Source organism: Mauremys reevesii, linkage group 9 (assembly GCF_016161935.1).
Source record: "Mauremys reevesii isolate NIE-2019 linkage group 9, ASM1616193v1, whole genome shotgun sequence".
In the NCBI taxonomy this organism is placed as follows: Eukaryota; Metazoa; Chordata; order Testudines; family Geoemydidae; genus Mauremys; species Mauremys reevesii.
The window spans coordinates 77,098,809-77,113,311 of record NC_052631.1 but is presented as its reverse complement, the minus strand read 5'-3'; the positions used below and the strand labels follow the sequence as shown (position 1 = coordinate 77,113,311).

General features: G+C 40.4%; 1 protein-coding gene across 4 annotated transcripts in view; it reads right to left on the bottom strand.

The window, feature by feature from the left end:
* BRWD3 (bromodomain and WD repeat domain containing 3) overlaps positions 1-14,503 on the bottom strand; it is an 89,088-nt gene that overhangs the window by 8,616 nt on the left and 65,969 nt on the right. For 2 of the 4 annotated variants that reach the window (XM_039488407.1, XM_039488411.1), the window contains 12 exons: positions 13,309-13,370; positions 12,856-13,011; positions 12,114-12,234; positions 11,020-11,145; positions 10,850-10,931; positions 9,594-9,719; positions 8,755-8,811; positions 7,832-7,972; positions 7,065-7,217; positions 4,583-4,746; positions 2,813-2,910; positions 2,232-2,390 (listed from right to left, as the gene is read on the bottom strand). In XM_039488407.1, coding sequence (XP_039344341.1) covers positions 2,232-2,390; positions 2,813-2,910; positions 4,583-4,746; positions 7,065-7,217; positions 7,832-7,972; positions 8,755-8,811; positions 9,594-9,719; positions 10,850-10,931; positions 11,020-11,145; positions 12,114-12,234; positions 12,856-13,011; positions 13,309-13,370 — 1,445 coding nt within the window. The remainder of the gene's footprint in view (positions 1-2,231; positions 2,391-2,812; positions 2,911-4,582; positions 4,747-7,064; positions 7,218-7,831; positions 7,973-8,754; positions 8,812-9,593; positions 9,720-10,849; positions 10,932-11,019; positions 11,146-12,113; positions 12,235-12,855; positions 13,012-13,308; positions 13,371-14,503) is intronic. The other 2 variants (XM_039488409.1, XM_039488410.1) reach the window with 2 other exon arrangements.

Below are 14,503 nucleotides of genomic sequence, written 5' to 3'. Positions count from 1 at the left end.
AAGCAGGGAAATAAGCTCAATTTAATACTGCACTCAGGTGGAGAGATCACAAGTACATTTAGTTGTTTGAAACAGCAGGGTTTAAGCCCACTATGTAACTGTTTCAGTACAGAGTTCACTCTAGGGTTGCCAGGTGTCCAGTTTTCTACCAGAAAGTCCAATCAAAAAGGGGACCTGGCAGTGTCTGGTCAGCACAGCTGACTGGACACTAAAAGTCCGGTTACCAGAGTAACTGTGATCAGCCTCCACACCAAGATGGCAGGAAGAGCAGCAGCTACTCAGATGCTAATGGGGAGAACTGGCTGTCTCCTGGACCCAGCTCCAGCCTCTCAGGTGGAGAGATAGGTACCGGCACTGCCACTACCTGAGGGGAGATCCTGTCTGTCCCCCATATCTGCACCGCTGTGCCCTTATTTTCTTGCCCTGGCCTCTTGCTCTGGGGACCGACCCCACCCCACTGTGGCGTGACTTCCCCACCCCCATCACACACACCTCACCCCACCAATGCCAGTTAATGGTTCCCCCAATTCCACCGCCCTCTCTCTGCCAGTTAGTGCCCCACCCACAGCATGCTCCATCAATTCCAGTTAGTCATCCCCTCATACCCCCTCAATGCTATTTACTGCTCCCTCCACACCCCAAGAACCCCCTCAGTGACACTTACTGCTCTCCCTAAAATTCTAGTGCCCACAGACAGCGTTCCCCCCTCAATGCCAGTTAGTGCCCCTACAGTACCAGCACCCCTCAATGCCAGTTACTGCTCTCACCCCCTAACACACACTTGGGAAGTAGGGCAAGGCTACTTTTCTGTGAGTTATCAAGAGTGTCGATTAATAAACTTCTAGTCAAACAATATTCTGAGATGCCTATTCTAGCGACAGTTTTTAAAATAAGTTTGACTTAAAATATAATACTTTCTTACACAGCCAAAAATCACTTCCCAGCTATTCAAAGAACTCTTTAGACACCTAAAAAGACTTAATTTCTACAAAAACAAATCTTAATGTGCATAGTATGCCAAAAGCCATAAAATTTGTACCAAATTTAGAGAGATTCTAAAACAGAAATGAGATGATCAGGAGTATGGAAAATGGGCCTGGTAGTTAGCAGTACCCTGGCAAATGGTTTGCTGCATTTTATAGCAGAATTACATATGCTGCCAGGTTTGTTTGGCGTGATCTTGATATATGATGTTATAGAAAGGCATTCTTGTTTGTATAGCTGAAACTTGCCTTTTCCAAGTTTGTGGAACTTCTCATTCACCTTCACCCCAAGAAAAAACAAAACACATTCCTGTACCTTTTGGTATCTAACACATAGAAAAGAGGTGGGATAGGCTTTTAACCAAGTTATAGGAAAATTTGTAAACTTTTTTTTGGATATTAGTGGCAGTGCTACATCTCACTTAATGTAGATGCACTTAAATGTGTTTAACTCTCACTTAAATCAGTTTAATTTAATGTAATAGTTTACTAATACATGCTAAACAAGGATTAAATGGGTTGAAGTGCATCTACATTAGGGGGTATCATCTATTTAACTACACGACTTCAACATTAATTTAGTTAAGATCGTACAACTTTTCTAATATAGACAAGCTCTAAGCATTAGGACACAATTGCAAATACGTGAACATTGGGTAAATTTCAATATGTATTTGTATAATACCACAGTGAATCAGTTCATGATGTTTGCTTCATTTGAGTGTGCAATCAGGCTTCTCTTTTAAAAATAAAAAAAGTCCCTGAAAACGTGTGTGGGGAAAGCCTACCTACAGAATAGAGGAGACATTTAATGAACGCTCCTAAGGCTAGAGGTTTTTTCTACATGATTTTTCAGTGGAGAATTTTGTTGTAGAAAGGTATCAAGTATGAGAAAACAAAGTTTTCCAAAAGGCAAAGAACAAACACTTCTTTTAAACTTCTCACGCTGCTCTAAGTCTCAAAATTCAGCACCATCTTGCTCAATCACACCAACTTCCTGGGAGGGGACAGTGAGCAGGGGAGAAGAGGGCATCCTGGGGGAAAAGAGAGCAGGGGTCTCTGGTTTTAAACAATTAGAAAGTTGGCGACCATAGTCCTCATGGAGTTTGAGGAGCACACTGGAGAACTATAGATTTATACCACATTTTGCAGTGCAGTAAGTGTTTGTCTACAGTAGTTCATAGATCCCAGAAGCAGATTTCTTTTCTAGTAAAATTAGTCATCCAAAGAAAGCATATAACTTCCAACCTTGTTTAACTGGTGTGGATTTACTCCTGACTAGTCTATTTTTCCCTGGATCAATGTTATTTCCACTTCGGTTCTGTGTATTTAACCCAGATGAGGATGGTTGGCCTTCAGTTTCTTCACCAATGGCTGAACCCAGAGCCTCCTCTGTAGTATCTGAAACTTAAAACAGGACAGCATAAACCTCAAACGATTTCCTTAATCTCTCCTTATACTGATGTGCTAGGGCACTGTGCAAACAATCAGATTTCACAGGTCCAAAATGGCTCAATCTTTTCTTTAATTAATGCAGAGGAAACCAAATTTTTGATACACTAGTAACTTACCAAGAACTTGAGGGATGTATCTAGTTTGCATGTAATCTATGCCAAACATAGTTACATAACCAAAATCTTTAATTATACAGCAATTAGATACTAGCCTTTAATAGATGAATACAACGAGTTTGTTTAAGATCAGCAATAAATACCCCTGAGCTTTTCTTCATATTGCAGTTATTAGAAAGCAGCAGTGGAAATACTTTAGGCACTCCTGTGTTTTCAGAATTTGGTTCTGCCATGTACACCATTTTTTATTCTACTTACCATGAGATGAAACTGAAGAGCTAGTCCTAGTCAAAGGCAGTGAGGTATTCTGGTTGATTTTAGGTTGCATCTTCACTTGTTTCTGTTTCCCTTTAGGGCTGAAGATATGAAACATCCCCAAAAATATACAAATGTTAATGCAAAAGGATTTAAAAAACAAAAACACATATAAACACTGTTACCAGGTTATCAGTGTAAGTGTGATATTTAAATGTAACATGGAGCATCTGATTTTCTATCTCAAAGATTACATAGTCGTAGTACTCTAAAATATATAATAGAGAAAAAAATATTGGTGAATTTATTAAAGGAATACAGCTGTTCAAGAACAAGATTTTATCTTGCTTTCCTAAAAGGAACATACAGTTTGCTTTGTTAATGTGTAATAGAAATTAATATGGCTTTTATACAGCTCCTTTCACACGTTTATAAAGCACCGCTCCCCTTGCTAGGATTACGCACGAGTTCCAGTGTTTAATCTCACAATCTGGTCACTCACAGGAGAGACTGTACTATAAAATAAGCCATATTGTTACTGCCTTCTTATCTGAACATTTATTCCCCCCTAAAACAGAGGATTTCAAAATATGCATGTGACATTGCAGTCTATATAATTTTATATAAATATGCTAATGAGTGAACATAGTGTAACTGGAATATGCTTCACACAAAAGATCTCTTGTAAGGTATCATTACAAAGCTTAGAATCTACTGAGTGTGTTCATCCTATTTGTATAAATGTATCGTTCTTGTATCTGAAACTAGAAATGTGAAATGTAACTCTGAGGGCCTATTGTAATTATGCAAAGTGTGGGCCATTAAATGGTGGTTTGGAATCTTGATGACTCCCGTTAACTAGGACCATTGTGTGCAGATGGCTGTGTTTTACCTGTAAGTCTTCCTGTATACCTGTGTGCTGGCAAGTGGGCAATGAAGTCTTGCAGTGACATGTGATCATATCACCTGAACTGGAATCCATCTTTAACCTGGTGCTTTTCCATTGAGAAAGAGTGGGTAGGAACCCAGAGAGGGACAAAGAATTCCCGCCTTATGCAAAAGATATATAAAGGGGTGGAACAGAACAAAGGAGAGAGGAGCCATCATGAAGAATCCCCTAGCTACCACCTGAGCTGGAACAAGAGCTGTACCAGGGGAAAGAATTGTGCCCAGGCCTGGAAGGTGTCCAGTCTGAGGAAAAAAACTTACTGAAGCATCTCTAAGGGTGAGATTATCTGTATTCAGTTTGATTAAACATAGATTTGCACATTTTATTTTATTTTGCTTGGTGACTTACTTTGTTCTGTCTGGTACTACTTGGATTTAGTAAAATCACTTTTTACTTATTGATTAACTCAGAGTGTGTATTACTACCTGGGGGAGCAAACAACTGTGCATCTCTCTCTATCAGTGTTATAGAGGGCAAACAATTTATGAGTTTACCCTGCATAAGCTTTATACAGGGTAAAATGGATTTATTTGGGTTTAGACGCCATTGGGAGTTGGGCATCTGAGTGCTAAAGACAAGCACACTTCTGTGAGCTGCTTTCAGGTAAACCTGCAGCTTTGGAATAAGTAATTCAGACCGTGGGTCTTTGTTGGAGCAGACGGGAGTGTCTGGCTCAGCAAGACAGGGTGCTGGAGTCCTGAGCTGGCAGGGAAAGCAGGGGTAGAAGTAGTCTTGGCACATCGGGTGGCAGCTCTCGGGGGCGGAGGGCGGTTCTGTGATCTACCCTGTCACAATGCAGATAGAGAGTTTCATTATTAAGTTACCTGGATGCTCTGCTACTAGATGGCGAACTACTACTGCTCCTTAGTCGCTTTCGATAGCGTGGCCTATTCCTCTTCCGACACTGCATGGCCAACTTGTATGCAGAGATGATGTTTTTAATATGATTTTCAAATAAGGCAGATAGTCTAAGCGTCATGCTATAGATCTGGAGAAAGAAATTATGGCCATATTTACTGATTCCTCTAACTTGTGGAGATCAATTCCAAGCATAATAATGTCATAAAGATTCACAGAAATATATCAACCTCAATATTCCAAAAGCAAAATCCATACTGACAGACAACTGGAAAGATCATAACACATGTACTAGTATAAGGAAGTCATCTGTATTCTAGCTATAGAAATCAAGAATGAAGTATTTCAGAGTTTATGGTCTTAAAATATAATCAATCTTATTTACTGTACAAACCAAATAGATGACAAACTAGACAAACAAGTTAGGGGGTACCCCTAATAAGAAAGGATGAAAACAATTCATTAAACCTCCCGAAGTCTCAAGTGAAGTTAAACATCATTTTTTCTTTTCTTTTTTGGCATGAAGTCAAGTTTCGCCTATTTAATTAAAGGATAGATTATTTTATTAGCCCCAATACAGCTGAGAGAGAAGCCTGGTAAGTTCACTGTAAGTACAGCCAAGGCATCTCACCCTCTGAGCAGCCAAGTTAGCGCTGCTTGGGTCATGCCTCCGGCACGAAGAGGGAAGGGCAGGGACTGTACATCTGATACTCCCCTACTGTGAGTGAGTGGAGAGCAAGGGGATGAGAGTGGAAGAAGCCATGGCTTTACCTCCATATACAGTGGCTAGCAGATTGTATGGAGGTGGGGGGAGCTTTACCCCAAAAAAGGGGAAAGTAATTTCCTCCACCCCAGAACAAAGAGGAGAACACTTGAGACTCTAAGGGCTTGTCTACATGGGGAAGTTAGTGCACGTTAAGGTAGGGTGTGAATTCAAAGTGCACTAGGTCATTGGTTTCCAAACTTGTTCCACCGCTTGTGCAGGGAAAGCCCCTGGTGGGCTGGGCTGATTTGTGTACCTGCCACATCCGCAGGTTCGGCTGATCGTGGCTCCCAGCCAATGGGAGCTGCTAGAAGTGGCGTGGGCTGAGGGACATACTAGCCGCCACTTCCAGCAGCTCCCATTGGCCTGTAGCAGTGAACTGTGGCTACTGGGAGCCATGATCAGCCGAACCTGCAGAAGCAGCAGGTAAACAAACGGACCTGGCCCGCCAGGGGCTTTCCCTGCACAAGCGACAGAACAAGTTTGGGAACCACTGCACTAGTTATTCCACTCTAACTGCCCATGTAGACACTCATACTGCACTCCAAGTGTGCCCTTGGGAGGTTTAGCTTAATGCTCTTCCAAAGTGCATTAAGCTAATGCACACAAGAGCACTACATTTATAGCACTAGCTACTGTGGGCTTTTTCTCTGTGTAGACCACCCTGAGTCACAGCCCATTCCACATGCTCAGCGCGGGACAGTGTAGCTATCTGCCACCCAATACTCAGCCCAATCTAGCCCCAAACATGTTTCATTCTTAATACCTGATGCACATTCCATTACCTACATGGCAGCGGTACCTGAAATGGAAACCGGCATTCGTTCCAAGTATGTTAAATGGTGGCATTAAATGAGTGTGCCAGGCCAAGGGCACTGTTTTTCAAATATGCATTATTTTCCTGCATTACTAACGGTCATGCCTACATTGGTTTTGCTTGGCTTCTGGAATCACAGTAACATTACTGACTTTCAGCTCTCGCATATATTACCAGAACAAAAACAGCTCCAACTTTAGACAGTGTCAACAGATGAATTAAAATTAGTTTTAGTAACTACACCTGCCAGTCTGGGTAACTTTACAACAACGATGATGTTCCAGATATATATAGTATTAACACTACTATTTTTAGCCCCACAGTGTGAGCCCAAGTCAGTTGACCCAGGCTCGCCAACTCACTGCCATGCTTCTCGGCTCTATGAGCTAAGAGGTGAAAACATTATCTAAAAGTTATATCTATAGTATCTAGATCAGTAGTTCTCAACCCACGGCCCAATCAGCACAGCGCTGCAGCCCATGTGACATCCTAAGATCCATACAGGTAGTATATATAGGGTGGGGATGCGGCCCACATACCACAGCCTGCTGCATATGCGGCCCACAATGGTACATAGTTTGAGAACCACTGATCTAGACTATAACTACAGTATCTCTGAATGTTATGCCTGAAAGTTTTCAAGAAACTGAGACAGTCACCTGAAGCATGTTCTGGGAGGGCTTTGCAAAGGGGATTTATTATCCTAGGTCCTTAAAATGACAAACACTGTTCATTTATATTTTAAAATATCATGCTACGACCTCCATCTGCACATTCCACGTGCCATTCATTCCTTATATGAAATTGTGATTGAAGATCTTAGCAGAAATGGCCTGAGATGTCACGTATCCACATTTTAATCACTTACCCGTGACTTTTTATTAGGTGTGTAAGCTTTAGAGTTGCAGAATATTAAGCGAATATCCTTGTAAAATTCCAGAGGATTGGTGTAATTTCCTGCTTCCAAAGTTTCTTTCACAGTGCTGAAATCCATCGGAGTGTCTACAATATCTCGATAGTCCTACAAAAATAACGTATGTAATATTAACAACTAGGTAAAGTTATCACTAGCTGCCATGAACCGGTTAAGTAAACATTACATGTGTTTTGCTTCATGTCCCTGTACAGTCCAATAGCTCTCAAATTTATCCTAACCCACAAAATAATCAAATTGTTTCACAAACTCTGTTTTAGACTAAACTTAAATCTTCTAGCTACAAGACTCATATTTACAGATTCCAAGGGGATTTGCTGGCACTCAAGGGTTCACATTCCATCAGAGGTGAAAATGAGTTTAATGGGCTAATCCATGTTTCTCCATTCAAATAGCACTAACAGAATGTGTCTGGCAGTCTCTGCTCAAGAGATCATGAGATGTAGGAACGACAGGAGAGTCTGAAGTGCACTGGCTGAGCTCTCTGAAGAAGGTGGCCCTATTCCAGCTCAATCCAAGGCTATGGGTCCCTCATTTTCTCAGAGGGAATTAATTTAGCACTCATGAAAGACGACAGACTGTGACTGACAAAGAGGAGCTCAGTAATGTATCCAGCAGCATGAAAAATATATGAATTCTTAAAAGACTGAAATATTATGATAAGAATGATTTTTAATTACAGAAAGTAGAAATATATTTACAGGATAGGAGAAGAGATCAACTGGCTGTCTAAAAGGCTCGGAGTCCTCACGTTCATATATTAGGCTTAACAACTGCTTGCACTGTTCTTTCCAAGCATCAGGGCTTGCTTTGAAGGGCTGCCTTTTTATTGGTCGTCTTACCTGAAGATTTTAAGGGAACAAAATAAAAGTTGTATTTTAATAACTTTTAAAGTGTACAGGTTTTCGTATCTACTGGTCTTGGCTTTAAATTACTATCAATGTGCTCAGAGAATGGTTCAAAATTGAAATCCATAACTAAAAACATGCAACAAAATTTGAGTGATATAACAATATGGACTATGCAATTTACTGAAGAATGCATTTTCTCTTTTAATAATATAAAAATACCCAACTCAATATCCATACAACATTTTAGTTGCCAAGAGCTGTGGTTCAGAGCTTTGTATATTTCAGAAAGGCCACAATGCCTTACTGGCTTAAGGGAAAGTTGCTCATTAATTACCATGGGAAAATAATTGCTTTTTGAAAGTTAAACTTTTATCTATTACATGTAATACAGGCAGCCTTCCATGGTCATTAATTTAGTAATAGTATGTATTTATAAAGTAAAAAAATTCAATATTTTTCTGTCCACTTCCATGACTGAAGAAGCACAAGCAACTTGTATATTGTTGGTTAATGCTCTTGTACAGATTTACAAAGCATCAGGACAGTAACAGCCACTAAGCAATCATCAAATTATTTCTATAAGTAATATAAGGTCCTGATTCTGCCAACACTTACACATGTGCTGAAACTTAATATGTACAAGCAGTCTGACTGACAATGGCCTGTGAAAAGTTAAATTTTTGCAGGATTAGGCCCTAAGTGAGGGCTGTTAATTTCGTGGACCAACCCAACTCCTGCAGCATAAACTGGACACAGATAAGTTATTTACTCACTCTTCTTTTCCCAGATGAAGTTCCAGGCCCATCTGAATCTACATCTACTTCTGCCACCTAAAGGAAACAGTAATGATTACGCTCAAACAAATGTTAGCATGAACACAAAGAACAAAACCAAACTATTACTGTGAGAATAAACATGTTGGGTAAGATTGCAATAAAAAAAAATGATTTAAGTAAAACTAGAGGGTTTGTTTTTTTTTACTAGAACTTTCACTTTTTATATTTTAGTATCTTTAAACAGAAAAGCTGCTTCAACTCCCTGAGTTTAAAGCAACAAAGAGTCCTTTAGCACCTTATAGACTAACAGATGTATTGGAGCATGAGTTTGTTTCTGATGTGTGCGCGTGTATATAAATATATCCATATAGATATAAATACAAAAATTAAAATGGATGGATGGACGAGGTAGAGTCTTGTAAGACCCCAAAGAGAATATACAATGTATGTTCAGTGCTCTCTTATTTTTAAAGAAGTCTCTATTCATTTAGTTACATACAGGTTACTAGAACAAGAAATAGCGCAGGAGCACAAACAGAAAAACACCTTACTTGACAGGTAAAATGCAAGAGTATTGTACTACAAAAATATGCAACAAAACATATTTTATTAAAATTATTTATCCCACATTTGTGAGGAAAGAGAAAATTCAGAGATGTTTTGTGCTTTTTACATTACTAATATTTACAAACATGTCTAGCACACTACACTTACGCTGGACTTTTTCAATGAAGCTAAACATTTAAACATGAAAGTCCTGATTGACAGTCCCCTTCTTTCCACCAAAAAAACAAAACAAACAAACAAACAAAAAAAAACCATGGGAGGAAGCTTACAGGGTGGAAAACTCCATGGTGAGCCCTTGTGGAGATTCTCACATTGTTCTGCTGGGGAGAAGTAGGATTTGCTGCCCTGAGCAATAAGCCACGAGGTTTGCCAAGTAAATGTGGATCCCAGGGTATCTGTAGGAGGCCAGCAGCATCTGTGTGGATGAGTGGCTCCGACACCAGTCCCAGCAATTCTAGTGAGCAGCATTACTGTCAAGGATTCACCGTAACTGCAGCTGCACCCAGGGACCTCCCTCAAAGGAAAATCCTCACTGCAGAGAGGGCTTCATAGAAAGCTAATACAGGCCTATGCTGTATTCTCTTTTCTGGGTGAGCTGCGTGGTGCCAGAGGGTGGGGAAAACTGAGTTTCCCCCACCAGGCCTGTCAACTCCTTCCCCCAACCTGCTCACGCTTAGAGGAAAAAAAATTTGCATTCACAACAATAGTGATTAGGACAAACGTAACAACCACTCCTTTCTTACCCTCAAACACAATCATTCCACTGTATTCATTCTGGTCTGTTATAAAAAGCTATGAATGATGTGTGATGTTTATTCATTTGGTACAGATGTTCATCCAGCAATCAGTTTTCATTCAAAGATTTGAATAATAGATATATTGGGGAAAGGGGGTTGGAGAGGGTGGATGCAAATGACCATCATAAATGTATCCCATTGTCAATGGCGCATACACCAGAGCCTGAAAGAACTAAAGGCAAAACTGAGACGTTCTAGCTATTGGCAGTCACCACATCACAATGGAAACTGCTACACTGTAATATTCTTGAAAACTGCATTTTTTAAATAGATAAAAACAGGACAATTGTGTTAAACTTTGGAGCAGTTTCTGTCTGTCAGTCATCTTTACAAGGCAAAACCAAGAAATGAAAAAAAAGTAAAGTCTCAATAGACAAAATCCACTATGGTGCCACTTGGAAGGTGGACAGATTGCAGAGAGATGACTGTCCACCTGGTTTCTTTGGAGTGAATAATATAATATTACATTACCTCATGCATTTCCTCTGTGAAACTCAGGCACTCTGGAAAGATTCAGATAGCTAGCCAGACTTCAAAGAATCAATCTTACTAAATGAGGAGAGTTTATCATCCAAGACCATGCAACACAAACTACATAACAACCATTCTTGTATCAAACCCCAAAGTGACAACATGTAAAAAAAACCATAACAATCTTTAAACTCCATCCATCTATTGAATAAAAAAGAGCTAATTATGCTTCTGATGATCATGCTTACTGCTCTTACCTCCTCCTCTTCATCAGTACTGCTTAGATCTTCTGCTTTCACTTTATTATATATATCCAATATATCAGTACAACTCTGATCCCTGCAGGGCAACAGGACAAGTCAAAATACATTTTAGAACTGGTTTAGAAACCCAGAAATGCTGGCCTAAGGAAACACAAAGTACTCACCCAATATAGCGAAGTAAGACATCCGTTACAATTTTGGCGGCTTTAACTATAGGACTATCTGGCTCATTGAAAGTCCTAGCATTATGCTCGATGTATCGAACCTCCCACATCAATGCTGAGATTCTCCTGAGTGGGGGAAGGAAAGGAAAGAAAAATGTTACTTTCCTTTGGTGCCATAAAAAACTTTGTTAGAAAAGAGGTAATCCCTGCAAGCCCAGCACTAAGACACAAAGCCTCTCTGCAGATGGCCAGGATGTCTGGTACGTGCCAGGTTGGCAGTGGCAGGCTCCATGGCCTATTACATGGTAAGGGAACTCACATGCCACAATCAACAATGAAAGGAATTACCCCAGGTGGAAACAAATGCAGTGAAGGAACATGGCTGAGTGGTCCCGATGGTAAATGTTTGTCCTCCGAGGGAAAGGAGATGGGGCTAACAAAGATATTATTTGCTGCTGCCCCAAAATCAGCTCAAAATGTTGAGATGCTACTACATGAAGGCAGGAATATTGAACTGCCTCTAAGTTTGCTGCACTGCAGAGAAAGAATCGGGTGCAAGAGCAAGAAGAGGCGTGATCAAGCAAGTCTGAACTGCCTCCAATATTTGCAGGATGGAAGACACAAGGCAGATGTCTCAGATTCAGGAAAGAGATCAAGATCCAGAAATCTGGTTTTGTTTTTGCAATATGCCAAAAAAAAATAAAAAAAATAAAAAAAATTATCAAGACCTATTTTTTGAAGATGGGGTATGGTATGGTCTTATGCTATAGACCCGCTGAGGACACTGATTACAGTAAGTGATAATAGTCACTGAAGTTAATTTGTTGAGTTGCAATACATTCAGCTCAGCAGATCATTCTAGTGCAGTGGTTCTCAAACTGTGGGTTGGGACCCCAAAGGCTGGCTTGGACTTGCTGTGAACCGTGACCAAAGCCCAAGGGCTGGCTCAGGCTTCAGTTCCCCCGTTCTGGGGTCGTGTAGTAATTTTTATTGTCCAAAGGGGATCACAGTGCAATGAAGTTTGAGAACCCCTGTTCTAGTGGGATACATGATAAAATACACAGGAATTTAAATGAGATACAAATCAAACTGACCTATAAAATCTGTTTTCAAGTCTCCTCCTGATTGTGGTGAGGTCAGTTGGGTAAGCAACTACAGTGCAATACATGGGATAGGCACTAAGGTCCACTGGAACAGCAAAGGGGTTAGAAATATCTAAAAACAAAAAGATCAGAATCAGTGAGGCTCCGCAGATGACAGCCCTGGCCGTATGATAACACCACAATTAGATCCCTCATAAAAAGAAAAATCCAGCAATCATTGGCCCAACGATAAATATATCTACAGTCATGTTGCTCAGCGAGCCATTCTGAATGCCCACGGGATGAAAATGAATTTCCCCTTGTATGAACTACTATATTTAAAAAAATGCATTTTTAGTTAAAAACTGTATTTGAGATTTCAATGCCAGTAGCTGTTGCTGAAAACTGCCATCTCATACAAACTTTGAAGTAGGGGTGTCCAACATCAGAAACTGTAAACTAGATTCCTTCCTTATTTAACAACATTTAAATAAAATAGTTTCATACCAAGACTAGTTAAAACTAATTATATTTTGTTCATGAGGGACTCAGTCTAGCTCGCTTGCTATCATTAGACATGAATGGGAGCAGGATCAAACCGTATAAAGATGAAAGTGTGCCTGCAAAGGGTACCTAGAGGAATAAGAGGCTATTTCCAATGGTTTTTTGTTAAGTAAATTTTCCCCCCAAAGAGTCATTTGGCATCATGCTGATTTTCTTGATGCTCCTGTAATTTATTTCATGCCCAACATACCAAGGGTCAGAAGATAATCAATTCCCCTAATAACTCGTTCACATTCTTCATCTCTGGAATGGGCCCCCCATTCTCCTTCTTGGGGTTTATACAGCAGAGATGTCAGTTCCTCTGGGGACACGGGAACTCCAGCACCAACCTCGTCTGGATAAGCAGCTAAAAGAAATGTGAAGAATTCAAAAACAGTGAGCCATTAATGCCATCCTGCTATAATCGTACTGACATGGAAATTACACCTCTACCTCGATATAACTCTGTCCTCGGGAGCCAAAAAAATCTTACTGCGTTATAGGTCAAACTGCGTTATATCAAACTTGCTTTGATCCACCAGAGTCCACAGCGCCCCCCCCCCCCCCCCGAGTGCTGCTTTACCGCGTTATATCCAAATTCGTGTTATATCGGGTCATGTTATAGTGGGGTAGCGGTGTATAATGAATTCAAAAGCATATTTACTTCCTTCTGGAACTGGTTCCATGTCCCATGGACTCATCTTTTCTCTTTCGTTGTTGTCCCAGCTATTTAAAACAAATGAAAACCATATTACTTACATGCAAATATTTAATTTTTACCTATTTTCATTGATGCACATAGGGTGTAAAATTTCTTCCAAAAGAGACTTGAAATAAAATGGCAGTGTGATCTTCCCAGAAGAATATTAGAGATGGGCCGGAGTCACAAGTGGATCTCAGCTTCCATTATGATTGGGGATATTTAGATCCAGGGTTTTTCTTCAAGCCCATTTCTAATACACAGAGTAGTGGTCAAATCTCAGCAACGTATCTGCCTTAGCAATGACAACAATTAATAAAACCTAATGTTTGGGAAGATTGATTGCTGTAAAACAGTAACTACCATCACGAGGAAAAAGAGTCAAAACATTTTTGCAACCAGTGATTAATGTTTTTAACAAATGTTTTTGTCAGATGATATCTACCAGAAAAGGCTGTAATATAATAGCTACAGATCACTTTTGAGAATCCCAGTAGCGCTCCAGAACGACATAGTATTTTGCTTACTACTGCTACATGAACAGTGATATGCAAGGAAGAAACCTGCACAGCTTTTGTAACAGAAAATCGTGCTTCTCCAATTCGGTAGCACACTTTGAACAAGTCGACAAGAGGGTGGGATAATGGAAAAATGGTTGATTTTATTTATTTGAACTTTTAAACGAATCCTTTGACTAAACAGGAGGCTATTAAGGAACTATTTTGTCATGGGACAAGGCACAGTCCTGCCATACACTAGCAACTGGCTAACACCACAACCCCCCACCCCACCCCAACCCCAAAAAAGCCACCATAGGGACAAATCCTTGTTTTTCAGTGTGACAAAACATTAACAGTAGGATGTCCCAAAGAACCACACTAGGACGGCTATTTTACACATATATTTAGCAATGACCTGAAAAAGTGTGGAAACAATTAGGTGACACAAATTGCAGATGACTCAAAATGATGTTAGTTAAAACTAAAGAAGACTGAGAAACACTAGAACAGAGGTGGGCAAACTACGGCCCGCAGGCCCCTGAGCTCCTGGCCCAGGAGGCTACGAGCTCCTGGGGCAGCGAAGCTGCAGAGCCTGGCCTGACCCAGTGCTCTGTGCTGCACGGTGGCGTGGCTGTAGCGCTGCCAGCCACCGGTGCTCC